The sequence below is a fragment of the Oncorhynchus masou genome, chromosome 12 (genome assembly GCF_036934945.1).
Source record: "Oncorhynchus masou masou isolate Uvic2021 chromosome 12, UVic_Omas_1.1, whole genome shotgun sequence".
NCBI classification, from domain to species: domain Eukaryota; kingdom Metazoa; phylum Chordata; class Actinopteri; order Salmoniformes; family Salmonidae; genus Oncorhynchus; species Oncorhynchus masou.
The window spans coordinates 27841146-27866755 of record NC_088223.1 but is presented as its reverse complement, the minus strand read 5'-3'; the positions used below and the strand labels follow the sequence as shown (position 1 = coordinate 27866755).

Sequence of the window (25610 nt, the reverse complement as noted above, 5' to 3'; positions counted from 1 at the left end):
CCATATGTCGTTGGAAGAGGGATTTTAGATTTGATAACGAGAACTACCCCATGAGATTGAAAGTAGCTGTTCGTTACTCTGTTGACAGATTAACATTTTGCTAGTGAGCTGAAATTTGGCATTCAATTATCCAATTAACCAGAAGCTGAAGAGAATCAACTATATACCCTTTGTTGATTGGAAAGGTTATCTACCACTCAATTAGCAGCTAAATTATTGGAAAACCTGCAGGCGAGTTGATTCTCACTAAAATATTCACTATGTAATCTAACAGGACTTTTTTTTACATGCAAGAGGACTTTACTAATACAATAGTTTATTTTTGTTGGTTTTATTTATAATTCAGCAATGAATGACACTTATTACAGCATGTATTGATCCATTTCATTTAATCTTCAAAAATATCTTACATTGAAATACAAAGGAAGTACTGTTCATAGAAAAGTTTGAGCCCCTCCCCCCACACACCTGGTTGTAATGTACACTGGTGCTTGGTTATTTTCAACTGATGAGGTTTCTCTTTGTAATGGGTCCTGTTCTGAATAGGGCACTTGTGATTTGTGTGTCCCAAATCCACCCTTTTCCATAATATATATAGTACTGTTAGACCAGGGCCTGTGGTCAAAAGTAGTGCACTTACGCAATAGGGCGCCATTTGGGACACAGATTTCACCAAAGATGACATCTGAGTCTGGTAGGATTATATTTCAGGCAACAAGCTCTTTCCCCATATCAAGCTCATCAGAAGCAGCAAAGACGTTTGAGTTGTTGACCCCGGTTGTGTGTACCCAATCTTGTTACACAAACCAACTTTCAGCCAATGAAGACAATTACCACCACACCAATACAGTATCCAACTAATTATAAAACACACTTCTGTATCAATGACAGAAGATAACGGAAGCTGAAGTAACTGTTGAAAAAAAAAAAAGAAAACCCATCACAGCAAATATACAACTCACTGTCAAGGCCCTTGAAAACAGAACGTAGTAATCTAGTCACGTCCATGAGCCTCCTCCTTTAACCTCTGTAGTAGCTCATATACAGTATATAGTCAGAGTGCACTAAACATTAGGAGCACCTGCGCTTACAGACCGACCAGGTGAAAGCTATGATCCCTTATTGATGTCACTTGTTAAATCCACTTCAAAATCAGTGTAGCTGAAGGGGAGACGGGTTAAATAAGGATTTTTAAGCCACGAGACAATTGAGATATGGATTGTGTGACATTCAGAGAGTGAACGGGCAAGACAAAATATTTAAGTGCCTTTGTACGGGGTATGGTAGTAGGTGCCCCAGTTGGAGAATGTCAAGAACTGCAACACTGCTGGGTTTTTCACAGCTCAACAGTTTCCCATGTATCAAAAATGGTCCACCAGCCAAAGGACATCCAGCCTACTTGACAACTGTGGGAAGCAGGAGTCAAAAAAGGCCAGCATCCCTGTGGAATGCTTGACACCTTGTAGAGTCCATGCCACAATGAACTGAGGCTGTTGTGAGGGCAAAAGATGGTGCAACTCAATATTAGGAAGGTGTTCCTAATGTTTTGTACACCGTGTATTTTGCGTTCTGGTGGGGTACAACAGTTTAAACTCATGAGGCATCAATTTATATTCTTCATGAATCAATGGGTACTTCTAAATGAATGATAAGTCCAAAAATGGATGTAGCAACTACTGATTGCCCCTTTAATAAAATATCCATATAAAAAGCACAATCCGTGCTAACATTATGGGCGTAAAATAGTTGAGATAAGAACCCCAAAGTCAAAATTCTCAACAAAAATGTGCCTGGCCGACACAAAATCAAACAATATAGTGCTATACGTGCTAGTGTGTGGAGATTCAAATAAAGCATAAAGTATGTTAACATCATGAAAGACAAGAGTATTTTGGCAATGGAAGACATTTTAAAAAGGTAGTAATAATGCAGGCGACAGCCAGGTCGTACGAAACACATTTTACATGTTCTGCCACTGTTTAAGAATGACACTCAAACTACATTTTCAGATGAACATTTGATGGTATTGATACGCTCCCACAACTGTTAGAAGCGCAGAAAGTTTGGACTTGCAAGGCGATAAGCCGGGATCCCGAGATGAGCCTTCCTGTACGTCTTTCAACTATACCAAAAGCCTAAATAGGCTTAGTATGGGTCTGTTGGAAGGAAGCATGGAGAAAGGGATTACCGGTACGAGCCAGGGTAAACTGAGGTGTGTGTGAGAGATTAAAAACGGGGGCAACTACAGTCAGTAGTTGCCCCTAATTTTTATATATATATATATATAAAAAGAGAAGGTTAAACAAATGGTATTGTGTCAAACTATTGCGCCTCCGGGCTCAGGGAAGTGTGTGTGCTGTGCTGGTGTCTCCCCTCACTCTCTCTTCCTCTTTGAAGGTGCGAGGCATTGCATGCATAAGTAGACTTTTTGTTTGACAATACGTCCTCCAAGGCCCCTAGTAAACACTGGTGTCGTCACACCATATCCAGCCTTCTCAAGGTAATAGATAGCAGGGTAAGTTAAGATAAAGGAAAACAAAATAAAAGTGCATTTGTTGTCAACTGATTGCCACTGAAGTAGAACCCCTAACCATACCGTTCACACAGGTTTAATTCATAACTCAACTGACCTCCAATTGTGATAATTCAAGTCTAAATTCAAGCTCTATATTATATTAATACAAGCAGGACACTGACTCTTCAGCCAAATATATTGATGTTGTTTGGGGTTGGAACACATTCCTTGATGCATTTAGAACAAGCAGCCTGTTGTCTCTGGCCTTTAAGTTGTGTGACTTAATTAATTTACATTCCAAACACTCCATTCCTCAAATTATTTTCATTCTGGGCCAATCATGACACTGGCAGGCTGGGAATTGCTAAGTTAGGTCTGCACTGGGCTGGGAATTGCTAGGTTAGGTCTGCACTGGCATACCAAGACTGTCAGCTCCCACAAGCCTAATTCACATAGTTGGCTCAGGGCCAGTTCAGAATACACAGGCCTCTGATGTCATGTTGCACTCTCTTCAAAAACAGCTGTTTGTCTACAAATCCCAACAAACAGTATATCTTCATTTTTACCTGAGCAGTGGGAAGTGTGCGTGTGCATGTTTGTTGAAAGGGAAGAGCAGGGTGTGGTCACAGAATTCTGGTAAAACCAGCCGTGCACAGTTTACGATCACTGAGGTGTGGATAATTGCATCCATATCATAACAGGATAGTCTCCCTGTATCATAACTTTAGTATGAATATTACCAGAGTCTAGGGGGGCATTTGTAAACCAGTAGCAGTGGGGTAGCTAGCAACACATCTCCTTCTGCAAGACAGACAGCTGAATGTGCTTATGGACAGCCTTGCCATGTTAACATTCAAAACAAAACATTTTACAGACTGGCTGTCAACCTGTTGAGCTAGGTTTACCAGTACTTCCGATCCAATATCCAACTGCAAAGCCAAAATCTTGGCAAACTTTGAATTGTTCCCAGCAAGAGAGCGCGAGAGAGAGCGAGAGAGAGCGAGAGAGAGCGAAAATTATATTTGTGTGGCCTCAGTCACAAGAGCAAACAGTGGTGAAGTCCCATGGTCCTCTCCCCTCCTATCCACCCCCATTATCACGTGTCCCAGTCGAGCTCTCTGCAGGCGATCCTGACCAGTCGGAGCTCCAGTTCAAAGGCGTCAGGCCTCTCCTGAGGGTTGAACGACAGCATCTCCCTGATAAGCTGTTTCATGCCGGCATTCATGCTCTTCATCCTAGCAGGGATCAACAGCTCCATCTTGGGGTTCTCCAGGAGCGCCTCCCCGAGGGGCACGATCTCCTCCCCCTGCTGCACATAGCTTCCCAGGAGCTCTTTCTGGGTCTCCACATCCACGAACGTGATGCGCTCCACCATGGCCCAGATGATGATGCCCAGGGCAAAGATGTCTGCTTTAGCCGTGTAGTGGCCCTCCCACACCTCTGGAGCCATGTAGAAGTCTGTGCCACACGCCATGGAAAGGAAACACTTGTTGACAGATGCTGGTTCCTCAGGGTTAAGGCCCGACGTGGAGCAGACCTTGGATAGGCCGAAGTCGGCAACCTTCAGGGTAGGCTCGGGGGTTCCAGCCAAGGTCCTTCCCTGGGAGATGAGGATGTTGTCAGGCTTCAGGTCCCGGTGGATGATCTGGTTTCGGTGGAGGAAGGCCAGGGCACTTCCTAACTGCAGCATGAAGCTGGTGTTGGTCTTGCGGCTGGGTTTACGGGACAACAGGTAAGCATTCATGTCTCCTCCGTCACAGAAGTCCATGACAAACCACAGGTAGTAGGCACAGCAGGGGTCAAAGGTAATCTCTCCCTTCAGAGATGTCTCCACCAGCTGGTGATAAAGAAACAGAAAGAACATTAGTCTTAATAGTACATCACATACAGTGCAATTATTCAGACAAGAGGTCGACTGACTAAATCGGCATGGCCGATTAATTAGGGCCGATTTCAAGTTTATAACAATCAGTAATCAGCCCTTTTGGACGCAAATTATGGCCGATTACAATGCAATCCACGAGGAAACTGCGTGGCAGGCTGACCACCTGTTACGCGAGTGAGCCTGCCACAAGAGTGCAACGTCAAAGGACCTTGTGACTGCAAGGAGCCACGGTAAGTTGCTAGATAGCATTAAACTTATCTTATAAAAAAAAATCTTCAAGAAAATCACTAGTTAACCTAGTAATATCAACCATGTGTAGTTAACCTCTGGGGTAGGTGAGACGCTAACATCCCAACGGGTCAACATCCGGTGAAACTGCAGAACGCTAACATTCTAAATATACCATTTGTTATAGTAAACATTCTTGTAAATACATGTATCTTACATCATTTAAAAGATGAACGTCTTATTAATCCAGCCGCTGTGTCAGATTTCAAAAAGGCTTTACTGCGAAAGCAAACCATGCGATTTTCTGAGGACAGCTCCCCGCACACACAAGTATTACTAGCATTTTCCAACCAAGCATTAGCGTCACGAAAGTCAGAAATAACAATAAAATAAATTGCTTACCTTTTAAGATCTTCCTCTGGTGGCAATGCCAAGTGTCCTAACTACACAGTGAATGTTCATTTTGTTTGATAAGATCCATTTTTATAGCCTAACACGAAACATTTGTAAGCCGCTTGCGTCACGATTTCTGTCTCATTCAACTTTGGACGAAACGTTCATGGTAATTACACACACTAAACAAACATTTATCCAGTCATGGTTGGTTTCATTGCAATCCTGTTTGTTACTAACACAACCATACTTGATGGTTCTTTTCCCGGGACGTATTGACCAAAACAAACCGATTTGAAGACACCAATCAATGACCTCATTGCGCACCAATGGTAGGACCAGTCTATCGTTGATTGGCTGTATTTTGGCCCAATGACCATTGATCATCTTGAATTCTAGCTTGGAAGATAGCCAATGAGCTGAGGTAAACGGCAATATGTAATGGTTATACGTTCGAATACCAGCCTTTGTCGTACACTCTGACGTAAAAGAGGTTCATTCGCCATTGCAAATCCTACTTGACGGAGCCACGAGTGTTACGCATAGTAGTACATAGTCAATAGCATTTTCAGCAAGTTTATATATTTAAATTATGATGAATAAAGCAGGAAAAGCTAAAACAAAGTCTAGGTATAAAGATTTAACCCAAATTATAGAGGAAATTGATAGAGAAAGCGAGACCGAGTTTCTTCAGCACCTTCTGTCCCCTCTACCTCTGTCCCTTCTGCTCGAACCAGTGGTGTTCGAGCAGGTGTTCGTTGTGCCCTTTGTCACAGGAAATGCCCCATCACCCGCACAACCTGTTCAGTAAGCCTCTGCTTTACAGCAGAAAGAGACTGCTATGGGCCATGGCAGCAGCAGCACAATATTGTGTAGAGGACCCGAGGGTCTTCACAATATTGTAAATAGAAAATGTGTAAATAGTTACCCTTGTTATTTGTTTAATTATTATTAAATATTTTTTTGTATATAGTTATTTCCTTCAAAATGTATCACTGTACCAATTCGGCCACTTGGGTACATTTGTGTGGGACACCAGGGTGACTACACGCTCAATGTCATGTAGCTCGCTCGTGTTTGCAGTTCTGTCTAAAACTTTGCTCAGCTATTGTTGCCATCTTATGTTCTTCATTCAAATCATCCCCAGCATCATATCTGTATGTTTGGCTGATCTTGTTCATTTGAAAGATGATGCAGCAACAATAAAAAACAGAAAACGTATGTTTATTTCCTTGTATTTTCTTCTACCAGATCTATTGTGTTATATTCTCCTACATTCAATTCACATTTGCACAAAATTGTTTGTTTCATATGATACCAAGAAAATGCATATCCTTGCTTCTGGGCCTGAGCTACAGGCAGTTAGATTAGGGTATGTTTTCAGGTGAAAATTGAGAAGGGGGGGGGTAACCCCAAAGAAATTAACTAGCTTGTCATGCGTTGCATATAATCAATGCGGTGCCTGTTAATTTATCATCGAATCACAGCCTACTTCAACATCGCCAAATGGGTGATTTAACTTCTTTGTGACGGGGCAGTATTTTCACGTCTGGATGAAATGCATGCAGAAATTCAACTGCCTGCCAGTCATCCCCAGAATATAAGATATGCATATTATTAGTAACTCTGAAGTTTCCAAAACTGTTTGAACCATGTCTATGAGTATAACATAACTTATGTAGCAGGCGAAACCCTGAGGACAAACCATTCAGATTTTTTTTTTATTTTTAGGTCACCATCTTTTTGATGGGTTTTTTTGGGAATCCAGATTTCTAAAGGACTTGATTGCAGTTCCTATCGCTTCCACTGGATGTCACCAGTTTAGAAATTGGTTGAGGTTTTTCCTTTGTGTAATGAACTAGTAGCCCTGTTCAAAACGAGGGTCACTCAAGTGTACTGTTTGTTAGAGGCGCATGACCAGAAAGGTAGCGTCAGTTTGTTTTCTTCCTGTATTGAACACAGATCATCCAGTCTTCAATTTGAACAATGATTTACTTTTAAAAAAAGAGTACCTAAAGTTGTATTACAAAAATAGTTTGAAATGTTAGGCAAAGTTTACAGGTAACTTTTGAGATATTTTGTAGTCACGTTGCGCAAGTTGGAACCGGTGTTTTTCTGGATCAAACGCGCCAAATAAATGGACATTTTGGATATATATATCGATGGACTTAATCGAACAAAAGGACCATTTGTGATGTTTATGGAACATATTAGAGTGCCAACAGAAGAAGCTATCCTCAGATAATAGCATTGTTTGCTTTTGCCGAAAAGCCTTTCTGAAATCTGACATGTTGGCTGGATTCACAACACGTGTAGCTTTAATTTGGTATCTTACATGTGTGATTTCACAAAAGTTTGATTTTTATAGTAATTTATTTGAATTTGGCTAGCATCCCACATATCCCATAGAGGTTAACAAAAGAGCATTAGCGAAAAAAAGCACAATCGTTATACAAAATGTACCTAACAATAAACATCAATGCCTTTCTTAAAATCAATACACAGAAGTAGATTTTTTTAAACCTGCATATTTAGTTTAATTTATGATAGCAGGCAATATTAACTAGGGAACTATCACTTCTCTTGCGTTCAGTGCAAGCAGAGTCAGGGTATATGCAACAGTTTGGGCTGCCTGGCTCGTTGCGAACTGTGAACTAATTTGCCATAATTCTGACATAACATTGAAGGTTGTGCAATGTAACAGCAATATTTAGACTGAGGCTTGCCACCCATCCTATAAAATACAGATTGGTTCCTTATTTTACTGAAAGAATAAACATTTGGTTTTCAAAGTGATAGTTTCCGGATTTTACCTTAATGACCAAAGGCTCGTATTTCTGTGTTTATTATAATTAAGTCTATGATTTGATAGAGCAGTCTGGTAGTAGGCAGCAGCAGGCTCGTGAGTATTCATTCAAACAGCGCTTCACTGCGTTTGCCAGCAGCTCTTAGCAAAGCTTGAAGCACAGCGCTGTTTATGACTTTATGCCCATCAACTCACAAGATTAGGCTGGCAATACTAGTGCCTATAAGAACATCCAATAGTCAAAAGGTATATGAAATACAAATGGTGTAGAGAAAAATAGTTGATGCGTCATTATTCCTATAATAACTACAACCTAAAACTTAACTGGGTATAATGAACCACCAGCTTTCATATGTTTAAGGAACTTAAAATGTTCGCTTTTTTTAAATGGCACATGTTGCACTTTTACTTTCTTCTCCAACACTGTGTTTTTGCATTATTTAAACCAAATTGAAAAAATATTCATTATTGATTTTCTTTATGTATTATTTTAAGTTAAAATAAAAATGTTCATTCAGTATTGTTGTAATTGTCATTAAAAAAAACATTTAAAATAAGAAAAAATATTTTAAAAATAAGCCGATTAAATCGGTATCAGCTTTTTGGTCCTCTAAATATCTGTATTGAAAAATCATAATACGTCGACCTCTAATTCAGACCCCTTCACTTTTCCACTGTTATGTTAGCCTTATTCTAAAATGGATAAAAAAATCGTCCCCCCAATCTACAAACAGCCTATAATGACAAAGCAAAAACAGGGTTAGACATTTTTTCAAATGTATTACACACACACACGTATATTTATATATAAATATTTTTAAAAAATACACAAATACATATACATACATACATACATACATACATACATACATACATACATACATACATACATACATACATACATACATACATACATACATACATACATACATACATACATATATATATATATATACATATACATATACATATACATATACATATATATATATATATATATACATACATACAAAAAAATACATATACATACACACACAAAAATACCTCATTTACATTAGGTATTCAGACCCTTTGCTATGAGACTCGAAATTGAGCTCAGGTGCAGGTTCTTACCATTTATCATCCTTGATGTTACTACAACTTGAATCCACCTGTGGTAAATTCAATTGTTTGGACATGATTTGGAAAGACACACACCTGTCTATATCAAAAGGTCCCACAGTTGACAGTGCATGTCAGAGCAAAAACCAAGCCATGAGGTCAAAGGAATTGTCCCTAGAGCTCCGAGACATGATTGTGTCGTGGCATAGACCCGAGAAAGGTTACCAAAACATTTCTGCAGCATTGACGATCCCCAAGAACACAGAAGTTTGGAATCACCAAGACTCTTCCTAGTTCTTGGACAGGCCAAAGATACCTGAAAATAGCTGTGCAGCGATGCTCCGCATCCAACCTGACAGAATTTGAGAAGATCTGCAGAGAAGAATGGGACAAACTCCCCAAATACAGGTGTGCCAAGGCTGTAGACTCGGGGCTGTAAATCACTGCCAAAGGTGCTTCAACAAAGTACTGAGTAAAGGGTCTGAACACTTTTTTTTCCGTCATTATGGAGTATTGTGTGTAGATTGAGAGAAAAACGATTTAATACATTTTTAGAATAATGCTGTAACATGACGTGGAAAAAGTCGAGGGGACTGAAAACTTTCCAACTGCAATGTATATGAAAAAATAAGTTAATGTTGACCAAATTGATTGGTCAAAAGAACAGAACCACTCAGTCAACCAACAATTTTTGTATTTATTTTTGTTGAGGAAAACCCTAGTTATCATAATTAGGGGAGGGGGTAGTGACAATTTTCAATAAACAAACTAAATTAGCTTGTCATTGAATTTACAGTGTGATTGCCATCCTTTGTGAGCTGTCAAACAGAGGGGTATTTACGTGTGGTGTGTTGGCTGTTTTTCTGTCTCGTGTTTTTTTTTCTTCTCCCATCATAACTCGTTGCGGGTTTCTGCTGAAGGAACTGGGTTCACCACAAGCACGCACACTTTTAACAGCTGACCAGATCCTAACCTATAGAAAATCTCCCATAGAAAATGTGCTTCAGGTTTGACATGCACACACCAGCAGGACAACTACTTGGCTTTTAAATTACAAGCTAATGCTTGACAATCTTCATGGTACAAAACACCACATTGAGTCCCACCACCTAGGGAAACCCTGTCCGTAGAAAAATAAATAAATAATTAATTTTAAAAAAGGTCACAAATTGTCACATGCCATTCAGCGAGCCGAGGCATCCATAAGCTAATAGATGCAAATAATCCACCAGCATTGGCACACACAGATAATGCGGTCCCTGGCCTCAGTGGTCCATTATCTTTGTTTTCCCAATACACACACATGATAATCCTTTCCTATTATTGTGAGTTGTCCCTCTATAAGCAGCAGCAGAACATTGGAACATTACAGAAAAGACTGTCTGAACAAAGGATTCTGGGAAAGCTGCCAAGCCCAACACACTGGAGTGTTTAACAAGCTTGTAGAGCGGTCGGACAATGTGTGTAAGTGTGTGACAATGGCTCATGTGCCACTGAGGCTATAATCAGTTGTTGCCAGTCCCTTTAAACCCTCAGTGAGCCAGGGGGGAGGAACAGGGTTGACTGGGGAGTAGAGTCTCTAAACCAGCGCTCAATGAAGACATGAGATGCCCCCTTAAAACCAGTGGTGATGGCATCACCTGACAGACACGGGGACACAAGGACAGACGAGCTAAACATCCTGGCATAACTCAACACACAACAGATAGAAATAACAGAGGACACAGTCCTCTGAAATAACTTGAGTCAAAGTCAGAGTATAAACTCTGTAGAGAGGCATCCAACAGGCTGAATGTGAGGCCAAAACACTGGAAGCAACACTAGCTAACACCTTGAATTACTAGCAAAAATGTACATCAGTGTAAAGGAATGTGCTCAGCCACTGACAACATGTAGAATAACCAGAAGGAAAAAACAAAACCTAATACTCCCTTTATCAACTAGCATGACTGTGCGCAATGTCCAATACATTATCCTATAGCCTACATTGGCATCTACTGTGTGTGTGTGTCCTGTTCTGGATAATGAACTTATGGTATGTTTATGCTATGTTACATTAAATCAAATGCTATGTCACATACGCCAAATACAACAGGTGTAGACCTTAGTGTGAAATGCTTACTTACAAGACCTTAACCAAGAATGCCCTCTACCAACATGTTCATGTATTTTGGTTCATGTATTTAGGCTATCCCTGTGTTGTGTATCACTTCTGTAATTGCCACTTGGTGAAATGAGTTAATGACTTCAAAAACTTCTCCACTAACGTTGTTCTACACATCAACATAGTCAGATTCCTCCCCTCTGTTCTGACCACTTCCTTATGAACTTACTCCTCAGCTGCCAAGACGCTTCTCAGCATCTGCAAGACAGAACCTTGAGGTTGAATGTTAATTTCCGTCCTGCCAGCGCAGATCCGGATCTGGTCTTTCAACAGTTACACTCAAGATGTGGTTCCTCTGGTCTGAACATGTACTCTTCCATGTGATTGAGACTATAATAGGTTTGAACTAGAGCCTTAGTACTAGGGCCTAACCTTGAAATCATAAGTATCTGATAACTTGAGTACATCAAATTGAAATATTTAATGTTAAGATGCATGAAAAATATAAGTTTGATTTTCAAAAACTAGGTTCACCTTCACCGAAACCCACTAGTACCGCCCACATGGCGCTTATTTAAAAAGACATCCTAGATAACTCCCCTATCGGAAACCTTTCATATGAGCAACGCCGTCACCGTACACATGGACAAGGGAAACCTGAACCTGATCCCCAGTGAGCTCTCACATCTCCACCGGTTGTGTAACTTCTTTGGGATAGGGGGCAGCATTTTCACTTTTGGATGAATAGCGTGCTCAGAGTAAACTGCCTCCTACTCAGTCCCAGATGCTAATATATGCAGATTATTATTAGTATTGGATAGAAAACACTGAAGTTTCTAAAACTGTTTGAATTATGTCTGAGTATAACAGAACCCATATAGCAGGCAAAAACCCAAGAAAAAAATCCAAACAGGAAGTGGGCAATCTGAGGTTTGTAGTTTTTGATCTCAGCCCCTATCGAATACACAGTGGGATATGGGTTATTTTGCACTTCCTAAGGCTTCCACTAGATGTCAACTGTCTTTAGAACATTGTTTAAGGCTTCTACAGTGAAGGGGGGACGGATAAGAGCTGTTTGACTAAGGGGTCTGGCAGCAGCCTCGTTCTCAGTCACACGCATTTCACATGAGGTAGCTCTTGTTCCATTGCTTTTCTCCAGACAATGGCATTCTCTGGTTGGAACATTATTGAACATTTATGATAAAAACATCCTAAAGATTGATTCTATACTTAGTTTGACAAGTTTCTTCGACCTGTAATATAACTTTTTGAACTTTGTCCGACTGGTATACAAATCCAAACGCCCTAACAAAAGAAGCTATTTGGACATAAATGGACATTATCGAACAAAACAAACATTTGTGGAACTGCGATTCCTGAGAGTGCATTCTGATGGAAGATCAAAGGTAAGTGAATATTTATGATGCTAATGTTGACTGCACAACATGGCGGATATTTATTTTGGCTGGTTTGGGCTCTGACCTCCGTACTCAGATTATGCTTTTTCCATAAAGTTTTCTTGAAATCTGACACAGCGGTTGTATTAACTTCTTCGATATAGGGGGCGCTCGTTTAATTTTTGGATAAAAAAAAAAAGTTCCCGTTTTAAACAAGATATTTTGTCACGAAAAGATGCTCGACTATGCATATAATTGACAGCTTTGGAAAGAAAACACTGACGTTTCCAAAACTGCAAAGATATTATCTGTGAGTGCCACAGAACTGATGCTACAGGCGAAACCAAGATGAAATTTCAAACAGGAAATGGCCCAGATTTTGAATGCGCTGTGTTCCAATGTCTCCTTATATGGCTGTGAACGCGCCAGGAATGAGCCTACACTGTCGTTTCCCCAAGGTGTCTGCAGCATTGTGACGTATTTGTAGGCATATCATTGGAAGATTGACCATAAGAGACTACATTTACCAGGTGTCCGCTTGGTGTCCTCCGTCGAAATTATTGCGCAATCTCCAGCTGCGTCCACTTTTCCATTAAGTTCAGAGGAGAAAGGCAACTGCCACGAATGATTTATCAATGAATAGATATGTGAAATACACCTTGAGGATTGATTCTAAACACCATTTGCCATGTTTCTGTCGATATTATGGAGTTAATTTGGAAAATGCGTTGTAATGACTGAATTTTCGGGGGGTTTTCTTAGCCAAACATGATGAACAAAACGGAGCGATTTCTCCTACACAAATAATATTTTTGGAAAAACTGAACATTTGCTATCTAACTGAGAGTCTCAGTGAAAACATCCGATGTTCTTCAAAGATAAATTATTTTATTTGAATGCTTTTCTTGTTTTTGTGAAAATGTTGCCTGCTGAATGCTAGGCTTAATGCTATGCTAGCTATCAATACGCTTACACAAATGCTTGTGTAGCTATGGTTGAAAAGCATATTTTGAAAATCTGAGATGACAGTGTTGTTAACAAAAGGCTAAGCTTGTGAGTGAATATATTTCTTTCATTTGCGATTTTCATGAATAGTTAACGTTGCGTTATGGTAATGAGCATGAGGCTGTGATTACGCTCCCGTTTACGGGATTGCTCGACGCAAGAAGTTAAGGAGAAGTGCAGCTAAAGTTCCATGTATAACACTTGAATTTTCATCAACTTTTATAATGAATATTTCTGTGAATTCATGTGGCTCTCTGCACAATCACTGCATGTTTTAGAACTGAACATAACGTGCCAATGTATACTGACATTGTGACATAAATATGAACTTTATCGAACAAAACATACAGGTATTGTGTAACAAGTCCTATGAGTGTCATCTGATGAAGGTCAAAGGTTAGTAATTAATTTCTCTATTTGTGCTTTGTGACTCCTCTCTTTGGCTGGAAAAATGACTGGGTTCATCTGTGGCTTAGTGGTGACCTAACAATCGTTTGTGGAGCTTTTGCTGTAAAGCATTTTTGAAATCAGACAATGTGGCTGGATTAACGAGAATTGTATCTTTAAAATGGTGCATAATACTTGTATGTTTGAGAAATTTGATTTATGAGACTTGTTGATTTGTATTTGGTGCCCTGCAATTTCATTGGCTGTTGGCGAGGGGTTCCGCTACAGGTTAAGCCACATCCCCTTTGCGCATTTCATGTATTGCTTTTACGATCGTTTTAATTGGCTTACTCATCTATTGTAGGGCTGTCCACTACAAAAAAATAAGTTGACCAATAGTCTTTCAATTGGTCAAATTCTCATATTTTTATTACAAATGGAAAAATAGACAACCCTGTGTTTTAACCAAATCAACTATATGCACTGAGCTTGTCTGATGCTTTAAGCACACTGGTTGATTAAATAATTAAGACAAATGACTCCAGAGGGAGCCAGATATCAAGATGGCCTAAACAGAAGAAGCAAATCTGTTCCCGACCTTCCTCCGCTGCTGCTGGACTTTGCAAATGCGGCTGTTACACTCCTGAAGTTGCCAGTAATAGGCTACACCAGGGGTCGTCAACATTTTCTATTTGGAGTGCCAATTTATATAACATTTTCATCTCAAAATCAATGTCATGTGGCTAATCTAAATGGAAATTATACAAATCTAAAAGTAACTTTGATTGCCAATTATGTAAAAATGGCCTACATAAAGCCAAGAAATAAAAACATAGCAGCCTGCAGGTAGAAAATATCATGATAAAAATATGTATCCTATAAATCACATTGCAGACAGGCAACAAACTTGAAACATTGTATGAACTATCACTCAGCTTCTTGGTCAAATTTCCCTCACACAGCCTGGAGGTGCGTTGGGTCATCGTCCTGTTGAAAAACAAATGATACGCCAACTAAGCCCAAACCAGATGGGATGGTGTATTGCTGCAAAATACTGTGGTGCATTGAATTCTAAATAAATCATGACCATGTCACCAGCAAAGGACTCCCACACAATCATACCTCCTCCATGCTTCACGGTGGGAACCACACATGCAGAGATCATCCGTTCACCTCTTCTGCTTCTCACAAAGACACGCCGGTTGGAACCAAAAATCTCAAATTTGGACTCCTCAGACAAAAGGACAGATTTCCACCGGTCTATTGCTCGTGTTTCTTGGCCCAATCAAGTCTTCTATTTGGTGTCCTTTTTAGTAGTGGTTTCTTTGCAGCAATTTGATCATGAAGGACTGATTCACGCAGTCTCCTCTGAACAGTTGATGTTAAGATGTCTGTTACTTAAACTTAAAGAAGCATTTATTTAGGCTGCAAATGCTGTGGCTTGTACTAATGAACTTATCCTCTGCAATAGCGGTCTGGGTCTTCCTTTCCTGTGGTGGTACTCATGAACGCTTGATAGGTTTTGGGACTGCACTTGAAGAAACATTCAAATTCTTGATGTTCCTTATTGACTGATCTTCAGGTCTTAAAGTAGTGATGGACAGTCGTTACCCTTTGCGGATTTGAGCTGTTCTTGCCGTAATATGGACTTGGTCTTTTACCAAATAGTCCTTTCTTCTGTATACCAACCCTACCTTGTCACAATACAACTGATTGGCCCAAACGCATTAAAGATACACTTCTTGTTAATCCAGCCGCTGTGTCAGATTTCAAAAAGGCTTTACGGCGAAAGCAAATTATCTGAGGATAGCAACCCATCAAACAAAGACAGACAATCATAATTTAATCCGCCAGGCACGACACGAAATTCAGAAATAAAGATAAAATTCATGCCTTACATTTGAAGATCTTTTGTTGGCACTCCAATATGTCCCACAAACATGATAAATGGTCCTTTTGTTTAATTAAATTCTGTTATATATCCAAAATGTCCATTTATTTGGCGTGTTTGATCCAGAAAAACACTGATTTCAAATCGCGCAACATGACTACAAAATCTCTCAAGTTAACTGTAATCTTTGTCCAAACAACTTTCCAAATACAACTGTAGGTATTTTTTTAACGTAAATAAATCTATCAAATTTAAGACGGGATAAACTGCGTTCAATAACGGAGGAAAACATTGTGGCGCGTATGAGTTCTGTTATACTCACAGACATTATTCAAACAGTTTTAGAAACTTCAGAGTGTTTTCTATCTAAATCTACTAATGATATGCACATATTAGTAACTGGGACTGAGTAACAGGCAGTTTACTCTGGGCACGCCTTTCATCCAAACGTGAAAATGCTGCCCCCTATCCCAAACACGTTTTAAGGATCATATCACCACCTTAACTGACACCCTAGACCCCACTACAATTTGCATACCATCCTAATAGATCCACAGACGATGCAGTCGCCATCGCACTGCCATCTGGACAAGGGCAATAACTATGTAAGAATGCTGTTCATTGAATATAGCTCAGCATTCAACACCATATTACACTCCAAGCTCATCAAGCTGGAGACCATGGGACTGAACCCTGCCCTGTGCAACTAGGTCCTGGACAGCACCTCCACTACGCTGATCCTCAACACAAGGGCCCCACATGGGTGCTTGTTCAGCCTCCTCCTGTACTCCAGGTTCACCCATGATTGCGTGTCCATGCACACCTCCAACTCCATCATCAAGTTTGCAGACAACAGTGGTAGGCTTGATATGTGAACTGATTGCCCCCCATCTATCTTCAGAGCTCGTGCTTCTAGGCAACCTAAACTGGAACATGCTAAACACCCCAGCCATCCCACAATCTAAGCTTGATGCCCTCAATCTCTCACAAATTATCAATGAACCTACCAGGTACCACCCCAAAGTCATAAACACGGGCACTCATAGATATCATCCTAACCAACTTGCCCTCTAAATACACCTCTACTGTTTTCAACCAAGATCTCAGCCTCATTGCCTGCATCCGTAATGGGTCAGCGGTCAAACGACCTCCACTCATCACTGTCAAACGCTCCCTGATACACTTCAGCGAGCAGGCCTTTCTAGTCGACCTGGCAGGGGTGTCCTGGAAGGATATTGATCTCATCCCGTCAGTAGAGGATGCCTGGTTATTTTTTTTATCCCTTCCTCACCATCTTAAATAAGCATGCCCCATTCAATAAATTTAGAACCAGGAACAGATATAGCCCTTGGTTCTCTCCAGACCTGACTGCCCTTAACTTCTTCAATATAGGGGGCGCTCTTAATTTTTGGATAAAAAAACGTTCCCGTTTTAAACAAGATATTTTGTCACGAAAAGATGCTCGACTATGCATATAATTGACAGCTTTGGAAAGAAAACACTGACGTTTCCAAAACTGCAAAGATATTATCTGTGAGTGCCACAGAACTGATGCTACAGGCGAAACCAAGATGAAAATTCAAACAGGAAATGGCCCAGATTTTGAGGGCGTTGTGTTCCAATGTCTCCTTATATGGCTGTGAATGCGCCAGGAATGAGCCTACACTTTCTGTCGTTTCCCCAAGGTGTCTGCAGCATTGTGACGTATTTGTAGGCATATCATTGGAAGATTGACCATAAGAGACTACATTTACCAGGTGCCCGCTTGGTGTCCTCCGTCGAAATTATTGCGTAATCTCCAGCTGCGTGCATTTTACCATTTGCTTCAGAGGAGAAAGTCAACTGCCACGAATGATTTATCATCGAATAGATGTGAGAAAAACACCTTGAGGATTGATTCTAAACAACGTTTGCCATGTTTCTGTCGATATTATGGAGTTAATTTGGAAAGAAGTTTGGCGTTGTAATGACTGAATTTTCATTTTTTTTTCTTAGCCAAACGTGATGAACAAAACGGAGCGATTTCTCCTACACAAATAATCTTTTTGGAAAAACTGAACATTTGCTAACTTAGAGTCTCCTCATTGAAAACATCCAAAGTTCTTCAAATGTAAATTATTTTATTTGAATGCTTTTCTTGTTTTTGTGAAAATGTTGCCTGCTGAATGCTAGGCTTAATGCTATGCTAGCTATCAATACTCTTACACAAATGCTTGTGTAGCTATGGTTGAAAAGCATATTTTGAAAATCTGAGATGACAGTGTTGTTAACAAAAGGCTAAGCTTGTGAGTGAATATATTTCTTTCATTTCATTTGCGATTTTCATGAGTAGTTAACATTGCATTATGCTAATGAGCTTGAGGCTATGATTACACTCCTGGATACGGGATTTCTCGACGCAAGAAGTTAACCAACACAAAACCATCCTATGGCGTTCTGCATTAGCATCGAACAGCCCACTGTGACATGCAACTTTTCAGGGAAGCTAGAAACCAATATACACAGGCAGTTAGAGAAGCCAACGCTAGCTTTTTCGAGCTAAAATTTGCTTCCTGCAACACAAACTCAAAAGTTCTGGGACACTAAAGTCCATAGAGAATAAGAACACCTCCTCCCAGCTGCCCACTGCACTGAAGATAAATCCACTATAATTGAGAATTTCAATAAGCATTTTTCTACAGCTGGCCATGCTTTCTACCTGGCTACCCCTACCCCGGTCAACAGCACTGCACCCCACACAGCAACTCACCCAAGCCTTCCCCATTTCTCCTTCTCCCAAATCCAGTCAGTGGATATTCTGAAAGAGCTCAACAGCCTTGGTTTCTCAAATGATTGCCTCGCCTGGTTCACCAACTACTTCCCTAATAAACTTCAGTGTGTCAAATCGGATGGTCTGTTGTCCGGGCCTCTGGTAGTCTCTATGGGGGTGCCACAGGGTTAAATTCTCGGACCGACTCGCTTCTCTGTATACAGCAATGATGTCGCTCTTGCTGCTGTTGAGTCTCTGATCCACCTCTATGCAGACGACACCATTCTGTATACTTCTGGCCCTTCTTTGGACACTGTTAACAACCCTCCAGGCGAGCTTCAATGCCATACAACTCTCCTTCCGTGGCCTCCAATTGCTCTTAAATACAAGTAAAACTAAATACATGTTCTTCAACCGATCGCTGCCTGCACCTGCCCAACATCACTACTCTGGACAGCTCTGACTTAGAATATGTGGACAACTACAAATACCTAGGGGTCTGGTTAGATTGTAAACTCTCCTTCCAGACTCATATTAAGCATCTCCAATCCAAAATTAAATCTAGAATTGGCTTCCTATTTCGCAACAAAGCATCCTTCACTCATGCTGCCAAACATACCCTTGTAAAACTGACCCATCTTATCAATCCTCAACTTCGGCAATGTAATTTACAAAATATCCTCCAATACCCTACTCAATAAATTGGATGCAGTCTATCACAGTGCCATCCGTTGTCACCAAAGCCCCATATACTACCCACCACTGCGACCTGTACGCTCTCGTTGGCTGGCCGTCGCTTCATACTCGTCGCCAAACCCACTGGCTCCAGGTCATCTACAAGACCCTGCTAGGTAAAGTCCCCCTCACTATAGCAGCACCCACCTGTAGCACGCACTCCAGCAGGTATAGCTCTCTGGTCACCCACAAAACTAATTCTTCTTTGGCCTTCCAGTTCTCTGCTGCCAATGACTGGAACGAACTACAAAAATCTCTGAAACTGGAAACACTTATCTCCCTCACTAGCTTTAAGCGTCAGCTGTCAGAGCAGCTCACAGATCACTGCACCTGTACATAGCCCATCTATAATTTAGCCCAAACAACTACCTCTTTCCCTACTGTATTTATTTTGCTCCTTTGCACCCCATTATTTCTCTCTCTACTTTGCACATTCCTCCACTGCAAATCAACCATTCCAGTGTTTTACTTGCTATATTGTATTTACTTCACCACCATGGCCTTTTTTGCCTTTACCTCCCTTGCGCACATTGTATATAGACTTATTTTTCCACTGCATGTTTGTTTTACTCCATGTGTAACTCTGTTGTTGTATGTGTCGAACTGCTTTGCTTTATCTTGGCCAGGTCGCAATTGTAAATGAGAACTTGTTCTCAACTTGCCTACCTGGTTAAATAAAGGTGAAACAAAAAAATCTAATAAAAAAATTTGCAACAATGATGAGACAGCCTACAGAGAGGTGAGGGCCCTGGAGGAATGGTGCAAGGAAAATAACCTCTCCCTCAACGTCAACAAAATAGACATCACTGATAATCTGAAATGGTCCACCCACACAGACAGTGTGGTTAAGAAGGCACAATATCGCCTCTTTTGGCAAGGCCCCTAAGACCGCCACAAACTTTAACAGATGCGCAATTGAGAGCATTCTGTCGGACTGTATCACCACATGGTACGGCAACTGCACCGCCCAAAACCACTGGGCTCTCCAAAGGGTGGTGCGGTCTGCCCAACGCATCACCAGGGGCACACTGCCTGCCCTCCAGGACACCTACAGCACCGGATGTCACAGGAAGTCCAACAAGATCATCAAGGACATCAAACACCTGACCACGGACTGTTCACCCCGCTATCATCCAGAAGGCGAGGTCAGAACAGGTACATCAGACTGTTAAATAGCCACCACTAGTCAGCTGCCACCTAATTACTCAACCCTGCACCTTGAAGGCTGCTGCCCTATGTACATTGACATGGAATCAGTGGTCACTTTAATGTTTACATATGGTTTTACTCATTTCATATGTATATACTGTATGTCATTAAATATTTCTTAATTCCATTCTTTTATTTTTAGATGTGTGTTTTGTTGTATACTACTGCACTGCTTGAGCTAGGAACAAACATTGCTTCACCCGCAATAACATCTGCTTAAATGTGTATGTAAACAAAACATGTGATTTATCCATGTATATAAAAAGTTTTTTTTACCTCTAGGTATAGTGGGGAGCTGGACCCATGGCTCATCCTCTGAGCCAGGTCATCTCTCTGCAGGACACACTCCTCAAGGTGGATGACATTGGGGTGCTGGCTCTGGATACTGCTCAGGGCCCAGAATTCCCTGAGGGCCAACTCTACATTCTCTGGGCTATGACAGCGGATCTTCTTCACGGCCATCCGGGCTCCAGTGCGTTTCACCACCGCCTCGTACACCACACCGTAGCTGCCACGCCCCACCTCCTGGATCAGCTCATACTTCGGCTGGCTGCTCACCATCCTCTTCCTCACGGTGCAGAGAGAAGTGGTGGGGTTAATTGGTTACCACTGATTATTGTTGAGAGTTAGGTGAGGTCAGCAGCACAGCAGAACAGAATGTAACACTTATACCTCTTAGCTACTGAATAATCTCCCAACCAGGTGGGTTAATTTGTCATATGTGAGTTGACAGACATCTCCTCCTTAGCACGTCAAACCCCATAGCTATAGGCCTAGGCTAGTCTAAGTGTTTTGAGGAAAACAAACTACCTAGCTAAGTGACAATGTCAAATACATGACAACAAAAAGGTTAGTGTTCTCATTTTAAGCAAGTCAAATTAGGACAGTTAGCTACCCACAAGAGAGCAAATGTGAAACCCGCGTAGGCCAAAGCTTGCTAAATGTAAACAAATTAACTGTGCCCCTCACTCTCTGACCTGTACGTGCACACTAACGCATGGCTGGCAGCTGACACATTTTGAAAGGGGAAAATGTACGTTTGTCAGCGGACTGCCCAAATATGTAAGAATAAATTTAAATATAATAAAATGGTAATACGTTTAATTAACTAAGCTCGAGAGGAATTAGTTAGCTAACACTAAAGTTAGTTTTTTAGGTAGCTAACAGTAACTAACGTTATCGAACTATGACGCCAAGGGAAGAAAATGGTGGCTAAAAATACAATAGCTTATTAGCTAGAATCATAGCTATATACATGTAAATGTGGTCTATGTAGCTGTCAACACAGTGTGTGTGTGTGTGGGGGGGGGGGGGGGGGGGGGTATTCGTTTGCTACGTAAACTACCTGGCGAGCTTGTTCAAATCGTGGACACGTTTATTGTCCTCTATGCGCCGAGACAAAATTAGCACATTCGGCTAACTAACTAGTCCCACACACCTGCGCACATCACCAAGCATCATGTCGCACAGGCAGACAAAAGAACTGGCTTCTTCTGAAGACGAGGAAATGAAATAAAGAGCAGCTAGCTATATATCTAGCAAGCTCCATATTTACCTGTTTTCGTCTTCTCTCAAGGATTCATTTGTTGTTGTCTTTCTCACTTTCTATGGCAGCCATTAGCCACCACTCAGCCAAACACGTTGTCGCGCATATAGACAAGTTCCGTGAGCGTGCTGAGCAAATCTGCAGCTCAAGTACCCCATCAACAGCGCGCGCCCGCTTGCTTGCTTGACTCGCTACTAAAACAACACAGACTGTGTGCTCTGTAGAAGCGAAAATGGGAAATACTGCCCCCCCCTTTTAAGCAACCCTCTCTAGCTGAAAGAGAAAATAACAATTGTGCCCCTGTTCATTGCATAGTTTTGCATTCATGCCAATGGATTTTTGCCCTGACAACTCCCTCCCAAATTGTACAGTCACTGTGCCTCTCGCATTCACTACACCAGTAAAACGAGGAATAACATGTCTTCCTCTGTGGAGAAATAACATTTCTTTTCAATACATTTTTAAATTCGGTACACGCGCTGAGCAACGTTCTTTCGCCGAGATTGACCGGGGTGAGTCGTTTCTGAGAGGATAGTAACGACATCGCACTGACATCAAATAAATAGGTTATCTTGGAAAACGATGAAATTCAACGTTTGTTTTTTGTATAACCATCTTAAATTAGTGCAATTATTGTTTGTAAAATTGTATTGGTTTTCCGGCAACCCCCCTGAATGCCATATTTAGTTTGCTCCAATGACACCATGTAGGTTGTACCATTTATATTTTACATAACACAGACTATACGTTAATTATCTTGAATGAAAAAACGCTCTGAAAGATAAATTTAGCTCAACCATTATTTTAGGTAGTAGGCAGTATAAACAAAGAACGGTATGATGTATTTTATCTTGATCAACACAGTTTGCATAACATTTAACTCCCCTATCACAATAGTTGTTTGGAGCATGCTCTGGGACAGCACCATCACAGAGTTCTAAACCTAGAGGTGCAACACTGCGAGACTTCCGGTAACGGTAGTTAAACGGAGCAAACAGACCAGGCCTGTGTTTGGGGTTTGAGTAGTCAATGAGAAGAAGGAAAATTCTTCCTTAGTTGTTAATTTTTTCGAAATCTAAGGACACAACCTAGATTCGAGCCAATGTATTAAGTAGTTGAACATGTTCTTTGTTCTTTCTATCTCCATGATGTAATGTCTTTGACACCATGTGGGTGAAAAGAAGATGTGCACAATGTTGCAACAAAGTATTAATAAACTTGTTATTAAAAATAAACATTGTCTCCTGAAACGTTTCTTTGTTACATTGTAAAACAACTTTAAAGTCTCTAGGCACTAGACTACCAACCCATTAATCAAATATAGGCCCAGCATTGCATCACATTCATTTGTATTTTTTTTAAATGTAACCTTTATTTAACTAGGCAAGTCAGTTAAGAACAAATTATTATTTACAATGACGGCCTACCCTGGCCGATGCTAGACCAATTGTGCACCGCCCTATGGGACTCCCAATCACAGCCGTATGTGAAAGAGCCTGAACGCATCATGTTCAGTTTGTCAGGAACTGTAGCCTAAAAAGAGACAGACCCACCAGCAATGATTCATATTGGCATTTGTTTATTAACAGGTGAGTCAATGATGCACATGTCAACACTACTATGCGTTGTTCGCAACTCAGTTGGCAGTAAAGCTTGGTATATGATTTGTCAAAGTGAGCTATAGGCCTACTGTACCACATTCTGTGGTTGGTGATAATAGTCAACATAGCTACATTCTTTGGTCTAATAAACAGCAAAGCAGAGAAATCAAGTACCACAATATCAGGCCTATTGTTTGTTTTGTGCTTCATTTATAACCCTATACATTGAATACTGACATATAGGCCTAATTGAGATAGTGACCAGAAAGGATATATGGTATGAGGAAAATGGGTTTTGGGTATTCATTTTGTGGGGAATGATTGTAAATATTTTTAACCATACTTTTCAACTCATATTACAGACACATATGCAAAAGCATAACTTACACAATAATGCATTTTCGTCCATAATACAATGTGTCAAAAGATCAGAGGTAGATTTGTAACAAAATTAAACAAATGCATTTCTGACAGTAAGTCCTTGGACTTTTTTCCAACAGCCTACACTGAATATGATTATATTTGACACTTTAGTATTTAAGTAGACCTAGTGTCACACGCCTTCAGAAACACAACAGAGATATCAGAGGTTTATTGAGGCTGCTTGAAGTTGTTAGGGTGTTTGCCTGTCCTGGTAAGTATAGATAAGGTGATTTGTTCAAGAGGCGCTGTTGTCACCTACATACAGAGTAACATACCCCTCCTGCTTTGAGTTCAGTATTATCATGTTATACAGAAATTCACCAGAGCTCAGTACCAGCACCTCACATTTTCTACTGCTTGAGCTCCTGTTCCTCTTATAGAATATTAGCTCAAAGGTATTGTGGAGCTCCTGCACCAAATTCTAAACAGTACTGGCACCCAACATGAGTACCGGCACCTATTTCAGTTCAAATTAAGCATACACAATATCAATGCATAGAATAATACCAAAATGTCTGATGTATTGATGCAGACAATGTATAATCACAAAAAAAGAAGAACAGTCAACAGTAATTCAACAGCATTTCTATGTGGGGAAAACAATACATTGCAAACTGAAACAAAAAAATCATTCACACAAAAAATGTATAAACAAAACTAAGAAATCATTCAAAACAATCTCACAAAATGAATGGACAAATCGAACTTGATTTTTTTTTTACTCAGTCATTGTCCATTTTCAAAAACATCCTGAGGTAGACTTGTATAGATTCTTGACAAGGCATTTCTGTCTTGTTCTCATACAGTAAGAAATATTTTATTAAAAAACTCCCACCTACCCTAAATGAAATAAGAAGAATAGGCGCATTGTCTGGACTCTGGAAATTAAGGATCATGTTACAGCCTAAATACATTAAGTGACAAAATACTAGGCTCAAGCAGATATGACTGTGTGTGCCATCAAGTGGCAAATGTCATCATAGCCCATCAACACAAGCCCTTGAAAGGACATCAACTAGGGCAGCCTCGACCAGAAATCGCCCCTTGTCATTTCTAACACACCGGACAATATTTTCCCTAAGGACCTCCATTATTAGCCAGATAATGATAAATTTGCGCAAAAAAAAAAGTTAGATAGGCCCACTTTGCCCGAAATGCCAGATAGTCAGTCCACCCCGGGTCATCAAAATGCTTTGTCTACAAAAGGGGCCCATTGTGTAGTCCCTATATGGAGAGGTGAATCTACTCTACTCTAACTACTGACTGACTACCATGCAAAGTAAAAACGGAAATAAACAACATTATATTAATATCGTGACGAAGCTGAATATGTACAATAACCACAAAAAGCGGGGAGGTCGATGGTTTGCTGCTTTAGATTGGTTGTATGCCACTTCTAGAGAGAGACCAGAGAAGTAACTTAGGGTGTCTAATGAAATATCATGCTACTCTATTACCTATGCTGTCTTACAACTTGATCACCAATTAAGTCAGAAAAAGAGAGCAAAACTAGACTATAACATTAAATATAGCTAGCTGTACTACAGTAACGTCATAGCAACGTGTAAATAGTGCATTGCCCATTTGGCAATCAATGTTCTGCATGGATTTTCCGGCAACCCAGCCTGTAGGCTA

General features: G+C 40.5%; 1 protein-coding gene across 2 annotated transcripts; it reads right to left on the bottom strand.

Moving 5' to 3' along the window:
• Positions 1-315: 315 nt before the first annotated feature.
• On the bottom strand, positions 316-22576 carry LOC135549800 (serine/threonine-protein kinase pdik1l-like). 2 transcript variants are annotated; one of them, XM_064980107.1, is made up of 3 exons: positions 21961-22576; positions 20682-20969; positions 316-4352 (listed from the first exon to the last, which is right to left on the bottom strand). In XM_064980107.1, the coding sequence occupies exons 2-3, from the start codon at positions 20964-20966 to the stop codon at positions 3612-3614; spliced, it is 1026 nt and encodes a 341-aa protein (XP_064836179.1). In that variant the 5' UTR covers positions 20967-20969; positions 21961-22576; the 3' UTR covers positions 316-3611. The 2 variants fall into 2 exon arrangements, with proteins under 2 accessions (XP_064836179.1, XP_064836178.1); XM_064980106.1 differs by having other exon boundaries at positions 20682-20973; positions 21961-22572.
• Between the last annotated feature and the right edge of the window lie 3034 nt (positions 22577-25610).

Excerpts from the sequence above, each read along its gene's own strand:
- LOC135549800 (XM_064980107.1), bottom strand. The coding sequence starts at position 20,966 with ATGGTGAGCAGCCAGCCGAAGTATGAGCTGATCCAGGAGGTGGGGCGT. Across the intron at positions 4,353-20,681 it reads GCTCCCCACTATACCTAGAG|CTGGTGGAGACATCTCTGAA; the intron begins GTAAAAAAAACT and ends CTTTATCACCAG.